Source organism: Elgaria multicarinata, chromosome 6 (genome assembly GCF_023053635.1).
Source record: "Elgaria multicarinata webbii isolate HBS135686 ecotype San Diego chromosome 6, rElgMul1.1.pri, whole genome shotgun sequence".
Lineage (NCBI taxonomy): Eukaryota > Metazoa > Chordata > Lepidosauria > Squamata > Anguidae > Elgaria > Elgaria multicarinata.
Window position 1 is genome coordinate 81,082,666 of NC_086176.1, and position 27,171 is coordinate 81,109,836.

The 27,171-nt window shown below is 42.2% G+C and overlaps 1 protein-coding gene across 1 annotated transcript; it reads right to left on the reverse strand.

Annotated features, from left to right (window-relative positions):
* Positions 1 to 4,328: 4,328 nt before the first annotated feature.
* LOC134400306 (V-type proton ATPase subunit S1-like protein) lies at positions 4,329 to 25,523 on the reverse strand. The gene is made up of 7 exons (XM_063128626.1): positions 25,364 to 25,523; positions 15,588 to 15,628; positions 13,848 to 13,909; positions 11,361 to 11,593; positions 10,078 to 10,128; positions 7,584 to 7,827; positions 4,329 to 4,736 (listed from the first exon to the last, which is right to left on the reverse strand). Exons 1-7 carry the CDS (start codon positions 25,498 to 25,500, stop codon positions 4,434 to 4,436), a joined length of 1,071 nt encoding a protein of 356 aa, XP_062984696.1. The 5' UTR covers positions 25,501 to 25,523; the 3' UTR covers positions 4,329 to 4,433.
* Positions 25,524 to 27,171: the final 1,648 nt, after the last annotated feature.

The window sequence follows — 27,171 nt, forward strand, 5'->3', positions numbered from 1 at the left end:
CCACCTTTACTCTGCAACAGTGTGGGCTGTGGCTCAAATGTCAGTGGGGCGGTGAATTCACTCCAGGCTTCAGTCAGCCTTGGAGAGCACCTTTAGAGTTCTGACTGAAACCCAGAGTGTATTCACTGCCCCATTGACTTCAGAGCCACCAGTCTCAACTGCTCTGCAAATCGGTTTTGGATCATTCTATTACATTTTAAACGTAGGCAACCTGCAAACAGCAACACTTTTTTTCTATCCCTGTCCTTTCTCCCGTGAGGAAGTGTTCTATGGAACCCCAAAGTTAGCCCTTGCTTTCTACTTTTACTGGGTTCCTAACTTAACTAAGGTGTTTCTTCCAGTTGAAATGACAGCCTTTCGGAAGACAAATATTCACAAATGGCCACAAGGGGGCACTCCTGCACTGTGTGAACAGAGGTCTATGCAGGGGAAGTGCCTGCGTGTGTTTCATTGTTATTCCAGCTACCTACATTTGGGTTACTGCGTTTTGGTAGAATTGTCAGAATACTGCCTGAAATCGTCTCTCCGGAAGCCCACCAAGGATGTGAAAATATGCACATCTGTCATACCATATAAATAACTCAAACGTTGCATTCCAATTATTTCTACATAAATTCCCATATAGCCACGTTACATAAGGCACAAAGCTGATTTGACGCAGAACATGTCTGTCCTTCACCCAGCCGCTTTTATTGCTGGGGAAATTGGTCGTAAAGGGTCCATTACCACTTCCTCAAGTGAGATGCCCCATTATCTCCCTGACACCAAACCGATGGTACTTATAGACGGCTACTGGCTGATTCATGCGGAAACCATCGGAATACGTGATGCAGGCAGATATGCTGATACACCAAGGGGGCTGCTCTATTTTGCCAATGGATATGCATCAAACATTTTGCCTGTTCAGCACATTTCGGATCCTTCCACCCACTCCCGGCTGCAGGCAAGAGATGTCATTTATTCATCATTATTCTTGTTATTGTTGTAGTTATTGTTGTTGTTGTTGTTACATTTCTTCTTCAAATAGTACCAAAGATAACTGTGTCACGTGCAACTTTTATTCTTTCCTCTCACTTATGTTCAGGCAGACTTTTATAAATCATTTTGTGGTACATCCCCTATTTGGTCACATGTTATCCTGAAATACGTCGAATTCTATTAATCAAAATCCAGATCCAGCGTAAGGGATTGCCAGGTAAATGTCAAGGAGCCAACTGCCAGTGCCCAGAACTCCCTGACCCTGCTGTTCTTCAATCCTGTTGCTGCCTGATCACCAATTGTGGGTATTGATAACAGCAAAGAGAATGAGCAGGACTCTCTGCCTGGCTTGTCCTTTCCCTCTCTGATGTGGTGTAGATTGGGCCAAGAGCAATAGGGAGGAGAAGGAGGGACTGCTCAGGGAGGTGAGTCTCTGCCAAGGACATTGTGCCCAAAATTCCACCCACCCACCCCCGCTGTCAGGATAGGTTATGCCAGTTTTCTTTTTAACCATGTTGACTTAGGGCGCAATCCTAGCCTCAGTCACAACTCACCTGAAGGGCCTCAAGAAGCAAAGTAATTTCCTCTCCATCTGTGGGATGACACTTATGCTACCAGGGCCAGCCCGAGACATTTTGCTGCCTGAGGCAAAGGACCTCCCATTCCATGTGCTAAACCTATCTGGCCAGGCAGATGAATCTGTCTTCAACACTAATGATGAGGCAATGTCCTGAAGGCAGCAGGCTAATTTAAGGGGCACACATTAGGCTGTAAGGTACACACAGCTTTCTCCTTGAACACCTGGCTGCTGTTGCTGCTGCTGCTGCTGCCTCCCAACATCTGCTGCCTGAGGCAACTGTCTCACCTTGCCTAATATGAGGGGTGGCCCTGCATGCTGCCAGAAATCCCCATGGTCTGCTTGGAGAATGCCCTGCTGGTGTAAGTACTACTGTTGGTGTTGCACCATGGGAATCAGGGTGTGTTGGGTATGACAGTACCACATCTTGAGCCCCTTTGATTCTCTGACATCCTAACAAGAATTAGTGAGGCCCTGGGGCTGGCATAGTAAAATATCTCCAATTCACTAATGCAATGACCTAAAACAGTGCATTCCCTCCCACCCTGGAGAAATGGTGGGTCAATTGATTGGTGGTGGCTCCATGAGCTGATCTCCACCACTCCCCAGTATAACTGCAGGTAGGATGGCTCTGTTAGACTGGTGTGTATGCAAGCCACCTCCCCTGCTATAATACCACAATGACTCTGTTCAGATGACACACTAAGCCACAGTGGTTAAGCATTTTGAGCTAAACATTATGGGTTAGTGTGTCATGTGAACCATGACTTAGCATGGCATTCCTAACCATGGTGGCTACATAAACATGGTTTAAACATGCCCACTAATCATTTAGCAGCCTAACCATGGTTTAACATATTGTCTGAACAGGCCCACTATGTGTGTAAATCCTGCCATCACTTGGGTGGGGTCAAATGGATGGGTCATTCCCACACTATCACTATCAGACTAGAAGAACAATTGCAGAGGGGCAGGAAAGACCAATTAGATTGAACCCATTCCTGTTACAAACTGTAAATGGTAAGTGGCTGATATTTGGCAGTATTGTTTACTACTGTGCAGATAATAATAACCTAGAAGGAACATAAGAAGAGCCCTGCCGGATCAAACCAAGTGTCCCTCTAGTCCAGCAGTCTGTTCACACAGTGGCCAACCAGCTCCCCATGGGAAACGCACAAGCAGGACAAGAGTGCAATAGCACCCTCCTGCCCATGTTCCCCAGCAACTAGTGTATACAGGCTTACTGCCTCTGATACTGGAGGTAGCACATAGCCATCAGGACTAGTAACCATCAATAGCCTTCTCCTCCAGAAATTAGTTATAGATCTACATCTGTGTAAATTCTCCAATGAAAAGTGCACTGGGGGTACAATTCTACCCCTAGTCATTGGAAGAATTAAGAAAATCTTTCTAACACTTGTCTCTATTTATACAGCTACACAGGATAAGAAGCCTCCCGCCTTGAAGAATTAGTTATTCAGATTTTTGGAAGGCTTTGTTATCAAATGTGATTTGCAAAGGTTTGTAAATTAGTGGTGAAGACAAAGGCTTTAGTTTTGCAGTATCAGAGGCAATCCTTGCTACACTAATTTCTTCCTTCCCACTGAGATCTTTCGTTCTCTTTTACCTTGTTCTCTATGGCACATTTTGAAATTAATGCCAACACTCGGATATCCTTTGATCATTTATCAGAGAAGTCATGTCGTAAAAAACATTTAGCTAAATATTAGAAGAACGAAACATCAAAAAAGAAAGTGCTTATAGCTTCATCGAGATACAACAGATGTGAGAAATTTGCTCAGTGAGGCGGGCACCCTTGGAAAAGCATCACGAGATAAGAGAACCACAGCAAATCTGCATGACATATTGACCTGGTTCACACGATCAAAACAAGCCACAGTGGTTTGTTTTAACCCCTGGCATGTGCCGGAGCAAGCCAGGCACCATTAGCTTAATTACCTGCCACGGCGGCTTGCTTGATCTTGTGAATTGGCCCACTGAGATGCGTCACACACAATTTGCATCATATCTTCAGAAGAAAGTACACCAGTTGCTGATTGGCTGACATATTGCACTTCTGGCAGGCAAACGGATACAATGACAGGGATATCCTTAGGCCTTCCCCCCACTTTTTTTTTTTTTTTTTTGCAGCAGATCAGCAATCAATATTGTTCTTTGTTGCACCAAGACTGGAGTCATGTACATGTTGCAGAAATTGAGAAGCTCATTGGAGTGTTTAGATCAAGTGCCACCAGTTCATTCTGCCCAAAGATTAGCGGTATTCCAGCAACAGAAAATCTGTTTATCAGTCTCTGTAAGCAGCACAGGTAAATTAACCTGAAACACAACTGTGATTCAGATTCTTCCAGAGCCTCAGCAAAAAAAGAAAACTAAAAAAGAGCTCTGTCTTCAATGGGCAATATTTGAAGAACCTTGATCCAAATCTCACTTTCATTTTGCATCTTTGGTTGTGGCATTTTATTTTCCTTTGGGAGGGACATCTTGGCAATTTTTCAAGTGTGCTGAGTCCCATCTTGTGAGATGAGTGTTCTGGGCAACTAGATTACCACCCAACTCAGTATTATTGGTCTACAACATTCTTGACCAGGAAACAGTCACAATCATGCTCTTGGATTTGTATATTGGAAACAAATATATACCTGGTGTTCTTCTGATTTGCTTTTCAGTTTCTGAGAAATTAGGACATGCTGCTGAAGCACTCCCTCATTTCTTTCCACAATCATGAGTACTAGAAACTTTTTTTAAAAAAAAATTAAATCAAAACTGAGATGCTCAAAAACTCTAACATGAAGCCCACAGGATGCAAATGTTCCTCAGGAGCAGTTTGTTCCCTAACCATGGAAAACAGAGACGATGGCTAAATATAGATTTTAGAGTACTGTTGGCTTCTAAGTTCATAGGCTTCAATCCCATTATTTCGCAGAGGTTCTTTTTCATCTGCTGTATCAATATCTTTCAGCTGTGGGAAATAAACAGGGGAGGCTTTGCATTCATAATGCCTATCAAGGGATTTCAAGTGTATCAGCATATGGAGCGCATAGGCCAGAACGAGAAGCAAAATCAGAGACATCACCAGGCCCATCAGAATTGCCGGCGGAAAGAGAGATGCACAGTCCTTTGCATCAGCAAACTGACCATCTTCAATGTTAAATCCTTGAATCTGTTAAGAAAAGAAAACAGTGTGAATTTGAAATAGCCTCCCCCTCCTGGCTAAAGTTATGTATGTAGGTATTTACTATACATTTAAACTGACCAATAACCCAGGTTCTCTGGCAATGTACAATACATTCAAAACATAAAGTACAAAAAGACACCATGTATATAAACAGCACATTCAGCTCCTTTAGAGTTCTGACTGGTTCTGACTGAAACCCAGAGCGAATCCACAGCCCCACTGACATCAGGGCCACCAGCCTCCACTGCTATACTAGAGGTTATGCAGCAGTGGGCTGTTACGGCTGGCTCTGCCCTCAAAGATGGAAGAAACATGAGCTACATCCGAGAGCACCAGAGTGGAAATTCCCACAGGAAGACGTTTTTTTCTGAGTCAGAAGGATCGATGGTGTTGAAATAAAGGAATGGACACCCTCGCCCAGCCTTCTTCCCAACCTGGTGCTCTCCAGTTCTGTTGGACTACAATTCCCATCATCCCCAGCCAACAGAGCCAATGGGTGGAGTGATGAGAGTTGTAATCTAACAACATCTGAAAAGCCACAAGTTCCCCACCCCTTGCTTAGGACTTGAAATATTCTTCCTTAAAAATGTTTCACTCTATTTCTTTATCAAAACCATGGGAATTCCCAACAGAGAACCAACTGAGCAGATGACTCCCCAGAGGCAGAAGCTGCCACCTGACCTTTTCCAGGAAGTAAACTCCCCCAGATCAGAAGCAGAGGCTAGATATCTAGGTTCCAGCAGCTACCAGTATAATTGAATAAAAGCCTCAGGGCAGAACTCTGGACTATTTTGAATCACAGCTAGACCCTCCAACACCAACTTCAAACAAAGGAGAACTGCTTGCTCTACATCAACCAAGAGGGTGACTCCTTCTTGCCTAAATTATCTGCTTTTGAGTGAGCAGTTTGCCTTGCCACTTCCTTTTCCCCTCATCCTCATAAGGAGATAAGGCTCAGTAGTGGTATTATGTCCTCTCCTCACCTGACCTCAGCAACTGACCCGCGAGTGACCTCGTCACTCAACCGTAGTGGATGGAACATCTAGGGAATCGCCTCCAAACCACTGAAAGCACCAATGAGAGGAAGGCTCAAACAAGTTGTTTTGGTCAATGAGCCTTTGCCACTACCAAAAATAGCCCTGTGTGACTAGTTCCCCCTCCTCTTACCTAGTTAGGGAAATGTGTTTTACGAAGCTACCATTTACACATTTCTCCATCCAGTCCACACCCACTGGGCCAATTTGCATGATCACAACAAGCCGCTTGTGGCTTGTTTAAGCAGCCAGTCACGCTTGTCGTTTCATCCAAATCACGGCAGCATGGCTTGTTGGAGGGTTAAGCAAACATCAAATAACCCTATAACAGCCCATGGGTTATTTGAGGGTTGTTTAACCCTCCAGCAAGCCAGGCTGCCCAGGTTTTTATATTATTATTATTATTATTTATTTATTTATTTATTTATTTATTTATTTATTTATTTATATAGCACCATCAATGTACATGGTGCTGTACAGAGTAAAACAGTAAATAGCAAGACCCTGCAGCTGCGGCCAGGCAAAGACTATGCAAATCATGGCCAATGACTCACAACAAGCCATTGTGGCTTGTTGTGATTGTGCAAGCCAGGTCATTGTAACAGACAATCACGGTGATGTCCCTACCTAGACCCTACAGTAAGAGGAAGGGAAACCAGAAGTGTTCCTATCATTTATTTATTTATTTATTATATTTATTTATATCCTGCCTTTTTCCTCCTTAAGGAACCTAAGGCAGTGTACAGAATCATCATCCTCTCAATTTTATCCTCAAAACAACAACCCAGTGAGGTAGATTGGGCTGAGAGTCTGTGATTGGCCCAAAGTCACCCAGTGAGCTTCCATGGCCAAGTGGGAACAAGAACCCAGAGCTCCTGACTCCCAATCCAACACTTTAGCTGCTATACCACACTGGCTCTCAGTGCGATTTTCACTTGCAAATGCACATTTACCATAGTTGTGTGAGCCTGCAATCTTAGGCACATTTACTAGTGTGCAACTCCCATTAAAGTCAGTATGACTTACTTCTGAGTTAAAATGCTTAGAACCATGCTGCAAGCCAGTTTAGATACAACTATTCATATTTAAATGGTCTCCAGATCACTTCTTCTTTCTCCCTGAAGTTCACCGGCTCTTATATAGGGATGCAGAACATAGTTCTGCATGAGGACTTTAGGAAAGGGAGCTCCACTGAACCCAAAGAGAATTACTTCTGAGTAAATGTCTTTACAAAGAGGTTTTAAAGTATTCTAAGAGAACTGGTAGCAGTGGAAAATGGTCAACTTGGGGAACTGAATTATTGTGGCAGGGAGCTTGCCCTGAAATATAAGCATTGCTAAAAAGGAGAAGAAATCACCCCATAAATGGGATCAAATTTCCCAAATTAGCAGTGGGATTGAATTCCCCACATGTAATGGTAATGTTGGGATTGCCCAGTGAAGAAGCAAATTACTTCTGAGTAAACATCCTTAGAATTGCACTGCATGTCACATAACAACAAAGTGAGACTACCTCCTTTTCTGTTCAAATCCTACTTTTTTATTTATACCTGGAAATCCTGGTAATTTGCTTTCAGTAGGTCATTAAGGGTGCAATCTGATGCATGTTTAAAAACACTACAACTCGCAGCATCCCCCAACCAGCCACACTGACTGGGGCATGCTGGGAGATGTAGGACTTTTATCTGTCTAAACATGCATACGAATGCGCTCCAACCTTTCTTGCTGCCAATACATACAGAGCTTTCCGTCTAGGTACCCACATCACATTCACTTGGTCTGTTTTTTCTACATATTACCTGAAAGTCAATAAAAGTGACTTCCCAGAGCTTGGCTGCATCATTTGCGGAGCTGGGCGTCAGGAGCGCATCATACCTCTGCAAGTTGCTAACATGTTCACAGTGATACGAGTAGATCGCCGGTGCGTGTATTCGTGTCGCATTGAATGTCGCTTGCACAGAATGGTTGTAAATGAGCTGGATTCTATGTAAGGTAAACCAGTTTTGAATGGACAGTTTATAATAACTGTTTGTCAGTATGAATCTGGGGGGGAAACCAGAAACAGAAAAGGAATCATAACTGCAATAGATCTCACCATACCGTTCCTTTCACTTTTGCCAAGGGGTCTTACAAAGTCCATATCATCATTGTAGGAGACAGCCTCCCCCACCTGGCATAACCCTAGCCAGCAGAGCAAATGGCCTGATTGTTGAGGAAGATGAGAGTTGTAGTCTACCATATCCACAGATAAAGGCTACCAGGTGGGGAAGGCTGTCAGGAGATGCCTCTGCCAAGTCAGAAGGCCCATCTTCTCACTCCCCAAACCTCCACTAAATCCAAAGTACAGAATTTTCTGCAGGCAGGGAGAAATGGCAGTATAATGGCAAATAAGACATGGGTAGGAAGCTGCTGACTGCAAATATGTGTAACTACCCTCATTCACTCCACCATTTCTATGTTAATGATTCCATGGCATTGAGAAATGTGTGTGTTCAATGCTTTAAAAATTATTGCCTAAAGTAATGAGCTAGAAATAGGAAGGTCAATGTTGCTAGATTTTCATCTGGTGAGCCATACCTCTACTACATGGGGGGCAGGGGGGGGGTGTTAAGGTTGTCGGTTTTTTACACGTCTCAGAAGCTAGTGCATTCACTACACTAATGTACTTGGCAGACAGCTTCAGACTGAGACCAGGAATACCTGGGGTTTGAATTTCAGTGGATGACCTTGACCTAATCACTACCTCTCAGTCTAACCCACCCCATAGAGTCGTGAGGATAATGTAATACAATATAATATCATATCATTACAAGGGGCCTGATCAGACAACAGACTGAGCCATGGTTAGGCCACTATCCCTTTTGCAGCAAACAGTGTTTTTAAACCATGGTTATGTAGCCACCATGGTTAGGAATGATTCACACAAGATACTAAGCCATAATGTTTAGCTCAAAATGCTTAACCACCGTGGCTTAGTGTGTCGTCTGAACAGGCTCAATGTGTTTAAGAATTCAAACCATGTGCTTGACACCTGTAAGGTGATGGCGGAAGGACATGTTTGAAAGTTGCTCATGACCTAGAAATCCCCTGTCATATTGTTGTAAACCCCCCAGAGAGCTTCAGCTATTGGACAGTATAGGAATGAAATCATCATCATCGCCACTATCATCTGAGTCTCTAAAACAATTGAACAATCCACACAACAGCGTGCAGAACCTTAGGCCCTGCCCCTTCCCCTGGCCCCACCCCCTTTCCCCTGACCATCAGTCGTTTGGTGGCTTCCCAGCTTTTGTGCAATTCCCCGCCCCCTTCTAAAATGCCTCTCCAAAGGCTTAGTTACTGTCAGTAAGAGCTTTAAGCTAATATGGGCTGTTATTTCCTGATATTTTGGCACTGCCCCCTTTGCCTTTAGCCCCACCCTATTTTGCTTTCAGCCCCTCCTACCACTGGAGAGCACCTCCGAAACTGAATTTGTCCTTCAGGCTGAGAGTTCAGCACCCCTCCCATACAGTAACGTGGTAAGTAAAAGTGGTACTATCATCTTCTTAGGGGACAATCCTGTCTGGCATGCAGAAGCTCCAGGTTCAATCCCTGGAACAGCCAGATTTGGCTGGGAAAGACCTCTACATGGAACCCTGGTAAGCTGCTGCCAGTCAGTGTAGGTAATATGGAGCTAAATAGACCAATTGTCTGACTCTACACAAGGTAGTTTCCTATGTGCCTTCCTAACTGAGTATCTGTGTTCTACGGACTGTGACGTGATTGGAAACAACCTGGGATGTCTGTGGCCAGAGGACAATTTTCCAAATGATAAGGGGAAAGCTAGAAGGCATTAGGAGCGCAATCCAATCCCATGTTTAAACAAAAAAAGGACCTTCAATACCTAGCATTCTCCAGCCATCTTTTTTTGTCTTAGAATGCATAGGACTGAACCCTGACTTTTCATAAAATGCAAGTGAATTCATAAAATAAAATTGAGCCCATCAATGTCAGGGGTGTTGCCTGCCAAAGGTAAGCACTTTTAAACCCCACTGATTTCCTCAAGGAAGGAATCGGCACCTGGGACTTAATGAATGGGGCTCTACTCTTTCTGGATTATGCTCCAGAGATTTATTTTGAAGGACGGCATTTTTTTTATGACTGCAGTGGCATCTTCTTCCATTATAGGGCTATTGAACAGGTCCCTTTTGCCTGTAGTTAGGTTGGATAGAGTTAAATGGTCCAGGTAGGGTTTAATATAATATATTAGTTGATACAGAAAAACACACCAGGAATTCATATTCGAAAACGTACCTAATAACAAATCCCTTCAAATTGTCAATGTCACCAAAATTAAGTGAAAGCCTAAAGCAAAAAAGAGCAATGCCTGGTTAGATCAAGAAATGTAAAATCAACAACAGGAAAGGCAGCTAAATTTATATTCATCAAGCTATCTAATATTGCTGCATAATTTAGTGTTTAGATGGGCAGGGGATTCTTTTTTTTAACGCCCCTGCAGAGGTGGTGGAATTTCAGAATGAAAACTGGAGTGGGGAAACTTAAATCTGCCTGCCCAACGCACCATGGTCCCAATCCAAAGCAGGACTGCACATGCTCAGACTGAGGTAAATAATCCAATCACGCATTGCATGATTGAAAGAATACGTTCTTTGGTGCCTTTCCCACTATAATAAGATGTATTGTAAATTATAGTAATTTCCAAATATGCATTAAAAATGGCATATACATTTTTTGTGCAATCCTGTACCTCTTTCGTCCCCTTCTCTGGCAGACTGTAACTCGCCACTCTACGGCAGGCAGGCCACCCCATCCCCACAGATTGCCACTGAGTATTTCAGGTGCCCACTGTGCAGACCTTAAACCTGATCCCAGGTGAAGGCATTGGATGGCATGCTGTGGCCTGGCATATGGAAATGTGGCAAGGCTGCACTCCATTCGTGCAGTGCTCCAGAGGTTGCTGGAGCAGGGTGCTGGCAGGTGCACCTAGGCGTGCATGCTTACGTGCTCATAGACTCTACGAGCCTCCATGCACCCCTAGCAGAGGGAGGATTTTTACCAATATACTTACTAGATTAGTGGTAAAAAATGCATTCAAACAACCTTCCCCAACCTGGTGGACTACAACTCCTATCATTCCTAGCCAACACAGGCCATTTCTACAACTGCCTTTTTTCCTGGGATCATCCCTGGGCATCCAAATGACACACAGAGGATCCCAGGAGCAGGCAGGGATGATCCCTCCATTTTCCTGGGATAATCCTTAGGTGTAGAAAGGGCCACAATCAATGATGACGAATGATGGGTGTTGTAGGCCAAGACCGCTGACCCCCAAACCTCATTTGCCTGCTCACTTTCCTCTTGTATCGGTCATGCTCAGCCTCTCGTGTACTTTATTTTGGAACTTAATTGCCTGAGCAATTGGAATGTTTGTGAACATTTCAAGCCATCAAAACCCCTCAGCCAATCAGAGTCAGAGGCTTCCTCACCACAAGGACAATACAATAGATTTACTGTTTACATTTGCTTCAACTTTATAGCAGGCCTTAGCAACTCCCCAGAGTAGGACATAATCTTACATTGCATTTTCTTCACTGCAGTTTGAATCAGCAACATCCACCGTTGCATGAACACCAAATGTCTTGTCTGTAAGGTCCAGCTGGGTGCGATTCTGAAACTTAATCATGATTCTTCTGGCCCAGAAAAGAATGCAGGGACTTCCATTGACTGTGACATTAAGAGGACTGTAGTGACTGTGGATGATAGATTCTCTCTCTGAATTCTCTTTGCTGCTTATGTTGTAATTCACAATCTGTGCATAACCAAGTAAGAGATTAGAATTACAGCTCTGGCTTGCCAGATAAAACAATGAATAGCAATGGTAACATATTATTTACATTTGCATCTATAAAACAAACTTGATCCCAGTTAGTTTAGCATAAGGCACTTCAGCATAAATAACTTGTGGAACATGCTAAAAAGTTAATATTTATATTCCCCACCTCCAATCTGGGGCTCAAAGTACAGCATACTATGATCTGGTTCGCATGACATGACAACGCACAGTGGGTTGTCAGCCTTGTTTGTTTCAGGGTGGCTTGTTCATGATGTCTGAACCTGGCATGGCATCCTTAGCATGGATAACCATGCACAAGTCACCCAGAGAACCCTTGGATTGTTGTTGGGTTGTTCAGGGTGGCTTGTTTTCAGAGTGGCTTGCTGTGACGTACAACCCAACTTGTGCGTGGCTTGTAGGGGCTAGAGAGCTTCTTGCAATCTGAATAACGATATCTCCTCTCTGTTGTGTCTTGAAATGACACTAGTCAATTTACTACACCACTTTGTCACTTCCAAAGATAATGACACCATTTTTTTCACTTTTGGGGAGATTTGTGCAAATTTTAATTTTTTAACTTTAAGAGATTTGCGCAAATTTGCAGGAAAGTACTAGTTACTACTAGCTACTGTGAACAAGCATAGTAGTTACTGTGCTTTAGTGGAAGTTACAAAGAAAAAGTTAAATTTGTGCAAATCTCCCTGAAGGTGAAAAACCCCCACCACAAAATAAACTTTACTCCACTAATGAGCACATATGCACTCATTACAGAGTAACGGAATAGGGTGCTGAGGTTGTTCCACAAAAGCCTATGGGATATGTGCCAGGAACAGGTGGGAGAACTAAGGGGGAAACAAGCCACAGCAAGCTCCTGACCAACAGTCAGGAGTAACGTGGGTTAGCGATCGAACAACCAATCCACCGTGGCTTATTTTCAGGGTGGCTCATCGTGACATGTGAACTGGCCCTATAAGTCTTTGAGTAAGTTTAAGCAAAGCTCAAATCCTAGCTGTCATAATCGAACATTGGGAAGTCTTTGACAAGTCACTTTTCTTGGTTTCATCTGCTTCATAGGATTGTGCTTGGATAAAATGGAATGTGTCATTTTTATGTGCAAAGCTCTTTCGATACAGAGTAATAGAAATGCTAAAACAGTAATAATTCTCAGGTGAGCTCCTGGAAATGTAAAACCCACCATTTCCACTAATCTGGGTATGGCAAGACATACCTGACATATAACAATGACTAGATGGAAAGAGTCCTACGGCATCTTCTCCATATTGCACTGTTGTTCCAGAGGCAGACAACTAATCTGTGCCGAGTTTGTGTCTACAAAGCATTTTACAAGTATTTCTCTCAGGTCATTAAAATATTTCTATGACTTCTTGTCATAGTAAGAATTGCCATATTAGAAGTCAAAAACATAGAAAATAAACATGGACATTGATTTGTGGGAGATTGCTCAAAGCAAGAAACAACTTCATTACATTTTTTGTGTAGGTGAAGTGAGAGAATCTGCATATATTTTTGTCAAGATCCAAACAAAATCTTGTCCACTTACGAAACCAATTCAAACTGAGGTCTAAAAGTCACCAATGGGTTAGCAGAGAGCTGAAGATTAGATTTCAAGTTGTCAGCAGTATGTAACAGAGAAAGTGCAACACAAAATGTCTTTGAGGGCAGTGAGCAGAAGTGGGGGAAAGAATCACTTTGTAGGTAGATGCTGAGAACAATATAATACCAAATTCTATTAGTCCATTAAAAAAATGAAACATTAGTGTTGAGAATACCATTTTTGCAGGGTCATAAAAGATAAGCCTTATGTTTTCAGGTACCAGTCACATCTAAGCAAAATCATCACAGAGCAGTTATGCCCCAGTTATGCATTCAACACACCAAAGCATGTAACTAAAATCTTATGGCTCTTGGTCACACAGCACTGCCTTTTGAGTCAGTGTGCTTTTTAATAGAATAAAAGCTGGACTGATCAGACAGAACTTACACAGTACTGGACCAACTTCAGACAGATGTCTAGAAACATGAATTTTTATTGGCTTCACTGAGTAGATCCATCTAATGGGAATAATATGGCTTTCTAGTGCCAAAACAACATACTATACTGAAAATAATCCCAACAAGTGTCATAGCTGCTCTATAGAATTCAGGACAGAAAGTATTGTTATGTACATTATGGAAGAACTTACAATCCAGTTTCCTGGTACCTCCATACCTGTGTAATTGCTACTTGTTGTAAATTAAGTTTTGGCTTCACGCTGCCATCATATCGCCGACCTACAGAAGAAGTATATCAAACAGCTCTGTCATCTGCACCTTTCAGTAAGGATAAGCACTTATTTATTGGCTACAAAGAACACCCTTGCATGTTGTTCTCACTAAAATTAATTCTATCAACATGGAGATTCAAGGCCAAAGAATATTATTTTAAAGACATAACTAGCAGCAATATCTCTCCCCCCAATTTTATTCTAGAAAAAGCATAGCGTTCACAATCCAAATTGGGATTCTAATGTGGAGGCAAAGGGGGCTTTAAACCTCCCCCCACCTGCTGCAGTCTCAGTCCATATCACCCCTGCTACTGCTTGTAATATATATTGCCCGGTAAGGATCCATTTATTTTAATGCAGGGTGTACCACTGGTGGACCTCCAGTTCTTTTGGCCTACAACTCCCATCTGCCCTAGCCAGCATAGTTAATGGTAAAGGATTATGGTAGTTGTAGACCAAAACACCCACAAGTTGCCCAGCCCTGCTTTAGTGCATCACTATTTGGCAATATAAGTTGCAAGTGGAGGGGGGTGATCTGGATCAGGCCCACAGTAGGGGGAAAGGGTAGCCGAAAGTGGGCTGCTCTATTTATGAGAGAGAGAGAGAGAGAGAGAAAGTAAATGTGGGTCTCAGACTGCTGAATTAGTTATTCAAGAGGTCTGATTATGTAATGTATGGAGGAGCCTGATATGGGAAGAAAGACAAAAGATGCTCTTTGCCTACCAACCTCTTCTTTTAGACATCCCAACCAAAGGCAGGAGAAAGGATGCAAGTACACTGCAGCTACTGACCGGGGAGTGGGCAGGGGAGACGATCCCTAGTATTCCAACAAAGGGACTGGCAGACAGGTGGCTTCATTACTCTTATGTGTTGCCGTTACCATACAATAAAGCCCACTTTATTCCCTCTGTTGCAAATTCCAGCAATCCGTCTTGTAACTTGTTAGAGGGGACCGTTACAGTGAAATCCACACGTCTACTCAGAAGCAAGTCCCACTGAGTTCAATGAAGCTTACTCTCATGCTGCAACAGAGGGAGGTCATTCCATCGTCTCTGCTGAGGATCGTTGTGATGTATTTATATGTATATTCTCTTGGAGGGGGGGAGATCGTTGAATGCCTTTATTGATTAACCCACCCTTTATTGGGTGGGATACAGAAATGTTTTAATTAATAAATAAGACCAACTTGCTCAGTCCTTCCTTCAGTTGTCATCTGGAACAGTCATTCCATCAGGCTACAGTAGAGGGAGAGATGGGAAGCTGCACCATTCCCTCAGCTCTACTAAAACACCAGCTCCATCAGGACCCTTCTCTCCGTGAACTGTTTCCATTGCAGCTGGTCATCATAAAAACAATTTAACTTGAAGAACAGGTGCCTGAGTTTTCTTGTTTTCCTCTTCCCGCCTCATCCTTTTTTTCCCCTTTTGTATCATATCTTTTAGATTGTAAACCTGAGTCCAGGGACTGTACTGGGTATAGAGACGAATTATGAGCAAAGACTGTGTTCCATGTAAACAAAACATCACGTGAGAGAAATGCCGCAAAGCCATATAATACCCTCCATCTGCGGTCTGATTCTTACATATACAATAGCTCTCCTAATTTTAAACAGAAATTGTACATTGTGACTAATAATCCATGGAGCTGTCAATAACACTTAGCTCAACGTCCTTTTAAAACCTTACCATTTTGCTGAAGCAGGTCTTGGTCAGAGAACGTAAAGAAACTGCAACAGAGCAGAGACACAAAACAGTATATGAACTTCTACTTTTTTCCCCCTCTCAACTTTTAGACCTTGTTTAAGTTGGAGGACCACAATTATGGTGTGTGATCCTATGCATATTTAGACAGAAAATGGAGTGCAACCTTATGCATATTTAGACAGGAAAAAGTCCTACAACTCCCGGCATTCCCCAGCTAGCTATGCTGGGAGTTGTAGGACTTTTTTCTGTCTAAATGTGCATAGGACTGTGCCCTTAACCACACAAATATCCAGTGTTCTTGGACTCATCATAGGCAATGCCAGCTAGAGGCCTATGGGAGTTGCAGTACAACCAGCCCTGGCAGGTGACACATTCTCAATCCCTTTCCTAGGCCAAGGGAAGAGGTGGAGTCTGGGGTTGTGCTTGAGGGATCACAGTCCCTGTGCCCGACCTGGAGGATTGTTTCGAAATGTCTTCCCCCAGTTCACCACAAATTTACAGTGAGTGAATTGAAAAGGGGGTGCATTTTACCAATTTTACGGGGTGGTGGAGCGAAAATATTCAGTGGTTTGAGGAGACAGCTTAACTTTATGTAACGTGATGAGTAATCCTGGCTGTTAGAGAGGTTTCTGGTTCAGGGAGAAAGAGAAAGGCCTGGAAAGGGTCAAGAGAGCTTCGTCTATGGGGCGGTATATAAATGTAATAAATAATAATAACAACAACAACAACCCCCCAAAGCAGAATAGAGCTGGGGGAATTGCATTGTACAGACAGTTAATAAGCAGTTATTCACCTTGCCAAGTTGTGGAAGTTATTGGTTAAAGACACCCAAAGGTTTGCATAACCAGCCACAGTAGAGGCTGGTGGCTCTATTTCAGTGGAGCAGTGAAACTCTGGGGCAGGATCTACACTACTGCTTTAAAATGGCTTATAACGGTAGTGACAACTGTTGGGCCCAGGACACACTCCAGATGCAGCTTTCAAAACGTTTTCAAAGTGTCATATCCTGCTTGGTGTAGATCTAGCCTGGGTTTTAGTTAGAACCAGTCAGAACTCTAAATGAGCTGTCCAAGGTGCTGAACCCAGTTCAATCCGTTTCAGCACTTTGGATAGCTAATTTAGAGTTCTGACTGAAACCCAGAGTGAATTAACTGCTGCATTGAAAAGGGAGCCACTAGCCTCTACTGTTGGCTTCCTAGCTCTGTCTTCCTTGCTCTTGGGAGACCGTGATGTAGTGTGGCAAGTGGCACTCTCTCCCATTCCTTGTCAATGGGGGAATGTAGCGATAGCCCTCATGTGCTAGAGCTGTTTTGGAGGACAGCTGATAGCCACCATTCCTAACCCTAAAAAGATATAATATGTAGATAATATGTGAAGTATGTAAAGCATCTTTGGGGACGGGAAATGGTGACTGCTCCTCACTAGAAGAGCTCTAGCTCATGCTGGCTACACTATATCACTCCTCATCCAGGGACAACAAAAAGGGAAGTAGCAATGGGTGAATCTGTCAAACTCAGTTTTGCTCAGTTTCTCATTTTTCCAAAGCTAAGTCTTCAACAGATGGCTTTTTTAAAAAAATGTGCATTTCAACACTTTTCTTCCAAATGCATGCATTTTTCTGCACACATTTGCAAATGTGCACATTTCCCCCACTGAATAAAACATTTGCATATATTTTTTGCAAAGGCACGCATTTGTGTGTTTTAATGTGTGCATTTTTGTACACTTTGCTTTTGTGAACTGCATTGCAAACTTTGGAAATGTACAGCAAACTGCATTTCAGTTCATGTTTAGTTTCAGGAAGTGCTAATTTGGTAAGTTCGCATTGAAATACAAACTGATGAAGTTTCTCACTCATTCCTAATAGAAAACCACTGCCGCTTGTCACACTACAATTATCCACCCACCCACCCACAAAGAAGACAAGGGGATAGGAAACTGCCACTACAGAAAGCTAAGGTAACACATGGCCTCCCCCGACCCAACCATTGAAAATATTCACCCCCAAATCACCCATTTTGTGAGCCAAAATTCATCACCCCTCCCTCATTTCAAATTGTGAAAACAATGAATCAGGACAAGGGAAGGCAGAAGATAGATCTCCAAATGTTTTGGACTTTAACCCTCATAAGCCATTGCCAGTGATGCCAAAGGTCAGGAATGCTGGAAGATGAGGTCCAAAACATCTCTGCCCATTCCTGAATTAGGATATAGCCCTAGGCTGAATACAACACATTTATTCTGCAAACAGTCATGGTACCGTCTCAAAGCACATCACAGTCCTTCCAGCTTATGGGCCTGCAACACCAGCTATATCCGGAGTCCATAGTACTTCTCTTGTGCCTGTAGCTGTGGTGCCTGATAGTGAAGCTTATTCTGCTGGTTGTGTATGCATGTGCTGGTTCCAGGTTGATTTCGGTAAGAGTACCTAAATTAATCTGAATGAATGTGCTCACCATCGGCTAGTCCAAGAACCTTCATGAACTTTTCAATTCAGTCCTCTGCATTAGATGGGAGCTGTTGTCATTCAGGTCTTTAGGTTTTTACCTTCATCAAGATGCTAAACACTGAAGAAGGCAATCCTATGGTCCCTGAGGGAGCATCCCTGGGACCGTAGGATTGCTCGCAAAAGCTCTTCTGAGGTCAGAGACAACACTCCGACCTTAGAAGGGGGAGTCAGAGATCTGCCCCCCAATTCCAACCCTGCACAGCCACACAGAGAGAACTGTGCTGGCTGCCTCTCTGAGTTCCAAAAAGAGACCTCAGAGGATGAGGAAAGGGGGTGTTACAGAGGGTGGGAAGGGAGGAGACCAGAGAGGCCAAGATACAAGATATCCTAAGCCTCCTCCGGCCTCTTCCTCCCACCCACCCCAAAGAGCCCTGGCTATATATTGAAAAGCTCATCTAGTGAAAACCACCAAACATGGAGGTTGGGGAGGTGAAGATCCGGCTGGGTGTATGAATCTCAAAAGCCTCTGAATTAAGGGATTTCCAAGAAGTGAGGGCACAATCGATAGGAATGCGTCCTAACCTACTCTATAATTAATAAGTTCTCATCCTTTAGGCAGGAAACTCAGTTCAAGATAGGTCAAGGAAACCTCACAAATCTGTACCAAAGACAAGATTTAAAATGATTGATTGCATCTGTCTTGAGCTGTTGGATAAGCACACGCAGCCACCTCATCTGGTTTAGACAGAGACCTGGAGAACTGCATCTCCAGCAAAAAATTGATGTCAAGGCCCTGCATGTGACAGAGCTTTATGCCACATTTTAGACGTTCATCTCAGAGGAAACCTAACTGGTGTGAAATATCCAATTCATAGCAAGAATATGGATGTGTTTGTTTACATGCCCAGCCAGGCATATGCTGTATCCCTGGTTTCAAATTTGATGCCTATGAAGGTTGACTTACGCCGCCCAGAAAACCACCAGAAAATGAAACCATGTTTCACACCAAAGTAACACGATTCTACTCTCAGCAGGAAAACGCCCACAAAGTGCTAAATGTGCTGCCCCAATGAAATATTCATAGCTCCTCTAGAAACCTAGTGCAAGAGTAATCTGCAAGCCTCTGCAAGGTACCATGGACTGACAGATACAATCAGCAAGCTTACTGCTGCTTCTCTAGGGAAGCAAGTGGTCGATGTTTCAAAAAGAAGTTTCTGCCTACAATTGCTATTTGAGTCTTCGGTATATACACAATTTCAAGCAGTGGGGTAGTGTAGTCAGGACTGGCAGGGATGCAGCACTGGTACTTTTTTATTAGCAGGAATGATGACATCCTCTGCCACCCCAACTCTAATTTCCGGTTCTCCCTGAGCTAGAGATATAAAACTTCTAGAAAACCTCCTTGGAAAAGTGGAAAAAAGTAACTATGCTGAGAAACTTATGGAGGGGATTAAAAATGTCCTTGCCCATGGCTTCATTATTTCCAGACATTTTACATCTCTAGTTTTTCTATAAAAGTCTTTTTATTGCATAGTATTTAGAAATCATGAGTAGGGGAAGACTAAAGTCTTGGTAACAATATATAAACACCTTTTCTTAAATTCTAAAAGAAAATATTTCATAAGTCATAGTTGTTTGGAAAAAATCCAAAAAGGGTTCTTGGGGGCGGGGGGGGGGGGGGAATGAAAGGAAGATATTCAAAGTATTGTAATTCAAAGTATTTTGAAGTGTCTTGATCTCGGCCTTTAATGGCCCAAAACAGCCTCAAATCAGTCAAACGTCTGCTTGCGCTGGGACTTATTCTGTGTGCTATGAATATTCTATAACCATAACTAAGGGCCAAGTTAAATGTTATGTGCAGTTCCGTGGAACTTTCCCAAAGACCTTTCAATGTTTTTCCCATGGAAAGCAGACATTGGAGGGGCTACAATCAGGACCAAAGGAAGGGAAAGTGCTAATTTTTTCTCTCACAGCTGTGTTTCCTCTCAAAATTGCCCTCCCAAATTGTTTTTCCACTTCAGTGTAGAAGATACAAGCCTCCACACAGTTTTCCCTGTTGGGGTGGGTGGGGAACCATCAGCTATGGATGAAAAAAAATGGGGGGGGGGAGAATTGTTGGATCCTGGAATGGATCCTGGTTATGTTTTCCATTGATTTGTTAATTGCTGAGGATCTGGAGGAACAGAAGACTCAGCAGAAACTTAAAGGTCAACTCTACACCTGGACATTGAATGTCATAATTGAATAATTGTCTAACTGATTGTCTTCAATTAAGGGTTGCAAGGAGTTGCATCATTGTACAGGTTGTCTATAAAAGTAAATGTATTTTCAAGTTCCTGTATAACTTCCATGTCCCTCATGTGAGCTGTATTGACTGACTGTTTGTAATATTTGTATCTGTACTGCCATAACTAAATTATATATTTATTTGCCAGTAAAAAGGTTTGTTTTAACCTACATAAAATCTCTGTCTTAATTCACGTCTTTGCTGACTTGGCTGAGAACCGCTGTAATCTCTGCTAGTCTCTGTAGGGCCCAGACAGAGACTTAATACAAAAGGTTATGTGCCAGAAACCCAGTCTGTGCAATAACTAAACAGCTTCTAAAGCCATAACAACAATAACCAGCAGGGGAAGGATTAAATACCCATTACCACCCACCAAGCTTCTGACTGCAACCTCCAACACCTATTTTTCATTTAAAAGCACACACGCACACACATTGTTGGGGGAGGGGTTACATACAACTCCATGTAATACGGTATATAGTTTGGCCCTAAAGCACCATGACATTGAATGCAGATGGTATCAATGCAATTCCCCCATGCTCACTTGTCCAACATCCAGCTCCCATTGTAGCCCTCCCTGTTCAAGCATTTTCCTGAATGCATGAGGGCTTAAAGTGGGCAAAGGGCTGGAGCCATGCACACTGCCTCCACCCCGTTCAGTTCAGAACTGAAAAAGAGCTCTGAAAGTCTGAAAGAAAATTCTACACGTGTTTGCTTGAATGAGAGTACAACTCTCCATACAACTGGGAACTCTGCACTGACCATCCACTTTAAGCCCTCACACATGGAGGGAAATGCCTGAATAGGGCTCTTGTCACCACTGGATGTATGACTAGTGAATCGTCTTTGAAGAAAGCTACTCCAGTGCTCAATTCTAACTATGGAATTCTGTATGTATGTGTGGGATGGAAACTGTGCTGGCATCACTGAGAAGGACATATGCTTTTCACTATAGAGAAGCCACATACCCATATACCCATTACATTCTATCAGCTGCCTGAGTTATAGCTGAACATTTTTCAAGTGGCCTTTCATAATCAAGAAGCTTCAAAGCAGATTGATTCCCCTTATGCACAGATTTCTCATCTTCTATTCATTCATTATGCAGAAGAGTGCTTGGAGGGGTGTGATATGGAGCCCAGATAGTATATGGCTGATATTCTATTCACAGGACCCATCAAATGCAGGGGAGTACCCAATCCTACAGACACATAAGACTTTGTTAGCTATGGGAGTAGCTACCAAGACAGATAGGGGGAAGATCTCAGGTATCTAAAAGCATATCATATTTGTTTGTTTCCTTGCTTGCATCTTAAAGGACTTTTTATTAATATTATTTAAATGTATGCATCACTTCCCATCACAAAAAGCAGTCTTGAAGCGACATACATGCACAATGCAGAAATCCAAGATTCTCTACCTATAAAGTGGAAAGTACATGTGTGTGTGATGTATGTCCGGAAATGTTTACCCACTTCCAGATGTATTAGAAACTAGAAATTTGGCATGCTGATAGGTCTGGTTGTACAATGTACCAGAAAAATCTAAAAACAAAGAATTTGGGGTTTTAAGTATTTTTAAAGAATTTAATAAAAACCAAAGCTTAGGCTTACAACTCCCAGCATGCCTTGGGTGGGAGGCCAGACTTACTGGCCTTTGGCAGCCATTGTGAGTGCATGGGCAGGTTGCTGCTGCATGTCTTTCACAACCCCGACTCCTAAGGCTGGTCTCGAGCAGCCAACCCAATTCCACATAAAAGGAAACAACCCACATAAATGGGCTGCATCCACTTGTGGTGCCTCCTCCTGCCATCTGTGTGGTTTTAAAAATGTAACTAGATACAACAGCATGACTTCAAGGAGCTGAACATTAGGGTTAGGATTTTCCTGTACCTGGCCTTGGTTAAATCATATTTCAGTCTAGCCTACCATAAGTGATTGTTACTAAAATAAAATAGGGGGAAACCATATATATCATTTATGGCTCCTGGAAGGAAGGGCCATCTTCAATTGCAATAAATAAATAGGCTATATATTAATTATCACCTTTCAGAGATTGTCATGGCCTGTAGTACACACTTCCATATTTTGTGTGTCCCACCATTGTCACAGGTCCAACTGTTTTCTGACATTTTCACAGCATTTCAAATTCTACCCTTAAAAGCCAAAACAATGACCCTGTTCAGACGACATGCTAAGCCATGGTGGTTAAGTGTTTTGAGCTAAACATTATGGCTTAGTGTGTCATGCAAACCGTAACTTAGCATGTCGTGTGAGCCATTCCTAACCATGGAGATTAAAATAACCATGGTTTAAACATGCTCACTAACTATTTGCTACAAAAGGGTTAGCAGCCTAACCATGGCTTAGCATGTTGTCTGAACAGGCCCAACACCTTATAACTGCACTGCTACCATAGATGTGTCTATTTTGATGCAACAGTCACTCATGAAAAGTGACACACATCTCATACTTGTATGTATATACCATTGGTTGGATCTATATTTATACCTAGTACCATTGGTTTCAATGGGTCTACTCTAATGACTGAAGCTGGATCTAACCCCATGCCTGGAGCACATCAGAACAAATTTTTAATTTTTTTTAAATTATTTTTTAGTATTTGCAAAGGTGGGTATATAGACATACACCTAGCCATTTGAAAAGAAAGCAACAATTTCCCTAGCAATCAAATTGACTAGACCACCACAGCCTTCAACCTTCAAGTTAATTTCATCACTCTGCTGACATGTAAGCTAGAAGAAACTGTTTCTAGAGGCTTCTGCTTTCCAGAGAGACCCAATCCTCTTCTCCGTTACATTTGTACAGTTGTAAATCTAGTAACAGTTAATCAGGATTTGTGCTACTGTAGGGGAAGTCAATTCAGTTGTTCCACAGAAAAAACTGTCTATACACCAGTATGATCCATGCGTGATCCAATGTTAGCCTTCAATGAAAGTATTTTAAATGAATGCATAACACTACTACCCCATTTCTTCAATTCTAAGACACACTTTTTTCCCCATATTAACACCTCTAAAAATGGGGTGCATCTTAGAATCGCGGGTGTGTCTTAGGGTGTTTTTTTTCTGTTGGTGGTACTGAAATTAGTGTGTGTCTTACACTCGATGGTGTCTTACAATCGAAGAAATACGGTAGATACATGACATTGTTCCATCACCTTCATGATATGTTTATCTTACTCATTCTAGATTGGTCTGTAGCAGAACTGAAATTGGCTTAGCTCTAATGTAAAGTACTGGAACAGCTAATCACTAGGTAATACCCAATTACGTAAGATTATATGTATAAAAGACTGTAAAAGCCTACTTATCAGATGACACGATCCATCAACAAAGTAACAAAATTGTTTATTTGGAAAAACGTTCATGCTCAACTTTAATATGACTGAATCGCACAAGTAGCCCAGTTGCAAAAAGTTATTATTTCAGTTCTATACCACCTAAGGGCCAAAGCTCTCTTACAATAGCCAAAGTTCTTACAAAGGTTTTTATGTTGTAAGAATAAATTATATTTCATTGGGAATGGAGATATTAATTGCGGGAGGTTAAAATAAAAATTCAGTGCAGGTTGAATCAAGGTAATGCAATGTTCAAAGCAAGGTAATGCAATGTTCAAAGCTATGGCTACGTCTGCAATATTTGAAAGCTTCTCACCATGACCCAGCTGTAGTCACTGGAATCAGATGAACATCACAAAGTAGATGGGGAGCATGCACAAGCTAGTGGTTCAGCACACACTGTGCAGGTAGCAGGTCCCAGGTGTCAACCAGGGACCCACAACTATATTCCCCAACCCTCCCAACTATATTCCCCAACAACTGGTGTATATAAAATCAAACAAAACCGTATGTTAATCCTCTCCGGTTTACTAGCTGATTGGCTGAGGAATTATCGGGGTTAGGGGAACTCTGAAAAAATGAAATAAAGAGACTCAAAATTATGTTTGGAGTATTTTAAAGCAAGCATATAATCCCACTTTCATCAACATAAGATCCAGAACGCCAAGGCTGACATCATAAAGTTTCTTTTTAGTTCTTTTAAGTCACCTTACTTCATGGAAACCAACCAGGGTACATTATTTCAAAACACTAATTGATTTCTCATCCATGATCACAGCGAAACAAACAACTTAATATGTGACAGTATACTTTAATTCATCAGTTAACTGAGCCACAGATCTCTTAATACAAGCTTAAGCCAAATCACCACATGCCCGTTACCATAACTGCACATTCTTTTGTCACTAGCTGTGAGCTTCATCACCATTATCTGACCTGCATTTTAATATATTATTGATTGCCAGACATGATGCATATAGTGACATTTACCTAATCCCCCCTCTATAATGGATTTATCTTGCTAACTTCCCATGACTCAAAACACCTGCTGAAATATCCGAGACCTATATATATATTGCACAAATGGAACGGTGTGTTACAGCCATGAAAAACAAGGTTGGGTTGCTTATTTTCTGGAAGAGCTAAACCGTGCCCATAAACACGGCCATATAACATGCTTCCTTTCACAATTCTTTCCCCTAACAGCATCAACAGTGTTTCTGGGTGTATGCTTTACACCTACGCTATTTTATTTATATCTCTGTTATTAACACTTCAGAAGGAAGGCGAAGTCACAAAAGCAAAGAAAAATGCAATAAGGACTCGCCTTTTTCAGTGTTTTGAAGCTTTAAAATGTAAAATCATAAGAAAGGAGACCTATTTACATCTACAATACTGTTTCTCAAGAGCAGTTCCACTGATGTGAATTGCCCAGCTTTTAAGTAAATAGCTTATATATAGTACAGCGCATCTTTAATGCTGAAACAATGTGCTTCTACGTGAATCCGGCATTTTAAAGACAGAGAGAGAAATCTAACCCTCCTCAGCTTTTGCATAGACGATACAACGGATGTTTACAGTCGTCGTCCCCTGTGCATAAACAGATAAAACCATTCATTCAGCTACATTTACGTTTTTACACACATTTACAAAATCACTGACCTCCTCTCCATTCTTCCAAACATTTGATCCCCAGTCGCTGAAAATCCTACACAGAAAAAGAGAAGTAAAAGCCTAAAGGCGATGTTGCTTTCCATTGAGAAATGAATCGGTCCCTCCAGACCAGCACATCTGTTCATGTGTAGCAAAGAAACCTGAGCCAGTATTCTCAGGGGCCATGTGACGGATAGCAGAGCCAACCAATAAGAGGCACCGTTTGATACCACATGAGCTGCCATGGACTCTCAATCCATGATAAGAGGTTGTCTTGGGGGGTGGGGGGTGTTCCTTTCTGTATTGAAGGCAATCAAGTTCCCTTTGTGATTTACAGTTCATGGCAGGAAAGGCTTAGATGCAACTGGATACTTGAGGAAATACAGGTGATACAAGGGGTTTCTTAGGACAAAAGTATTTCTGTTTTAAAGCCCCCTAAATTAAGGATGCAATCCTATGCACGTTGTCCTGGGAAACCCACTAAACATAGTTGGCCTTAATTCCAGGAAAAAATATTTATTTGTTGCATTTCTATGCCGCCCAATAGCCGAAGCTGTCAGGGCAATTCACAAAAATTAAAACCATGAAAACAATTCAAAGTATCAAACAAACAACAGTATAAAAACACACTATAAAAGGTTAAGACTTTCCTCTTTGCCCAGGCATATGGCAGCATATCTTAATCACCCACATATTTAGTTTTTTTAACGGTTTTTAATGCTTTATGTGTTTATGTTCTGTGTTTTAGAATTTTAAATTTTGTATACTCGTTTTTATCTTAATTTTTGAATTTCTGTAAACCGCCCAGAGAGCCCTGGTTATGGGAGTGTAATAAATAAATAAATAAAAGTACAATATAAAAGCACAAGCACGATAAAACCAAGCAGAAAAGCAGAGATAATACAATTTAAAACAACAAAGTTAAAAACTAAGACGATAAACTGTTAAAATACTAGGAAAATAAAAAGGTCTTCACCTGGTGTCGAAAAGAGTAGGTGCCAGGCGAACCTCTCTCGGGAGCTCATTCCACAGCCAGGGTGCCACAGCAGAGATAGTGCTGTAAATGCAGATTTCTAAAGTGTTTAGGACTGAGCTGTGAATACAGAATCACAGAATAGTAGAGTTGGAAGGGGCCTATAAGGCCATCGAGTCCAACCCCTGCTCAATGTAGGCCACCTTAAAGCATCCCTGACAGATGGTTTACAAATACAGCTCCCTGGCCCCCAAATGTGTGTCTGAACAAAGCAAAACAAAACAAATTTCCTTGACTTGGGTGAACTATAGTGACTGTGTATTATTAGGGCTACAATCCAATACCCACTTACTTAGGGAATAAGCTCCACAGGGGGACTTTATTTTTGACTAAACATGCATAGCATCATAATAGAAGAGGCATTTGCAGTGCCTGGCTCCTGCTTTATAAATACAACCTCTCTTTTCATGTAAACACCTTGCAAATATGGCTTCTTCCACGACAAAAGCAGTGTTTGTTTTATAATGTGTTTCAACCGGCCAATGTAGCCATTGGCTTCACTACAGTGCAGCTTCTCCAAGACACCCAAAGTGTCAGACTAATTGCATTATTGACCAATAAATACTTTGGTTTGGATCCAAGGTTACACTTCCCAAGGGGGGGTGGGCTTCTAATGCTTATGGAAGTAACTACAAATCTAGAGAAGTCCTACACAACATTTTGTACGAGCTCTCTCTCAAGAACTTTGAATGGCCCACTAGAGTTTATATCGGGTGCAAAACCTCAGGCCCAGCGGGGGCAGATGGCAACACACACACCCATTTGCCTGGCCCTAACACCTTTC

Excerpts from the sequence above, each read along its gene's own strand:
- LOC134400306 (XM_063128626.1), bottom strand. The coding sequence starts at position 25,500 with ATGAACAGATGTGCTGGTCTGGAGGGACCGATTCATTTCTCAATGGAA. Across the intron at positions 13,910-15,587 it reads AGACCTGCTTCAGCAAAATG|GTCGGCGATATGATGGCAGC; the intron begins GTAAGGTTTTAA and ends CTTCTTCTGTAG. Across the intron at positions 4,737-7,583 it reads TCACTTTTATTGACTTTCAG|ATTCAAGGATTTAACATTGA; the intron begins GTAATATGTAGA and ends TTTTCTTAACAG.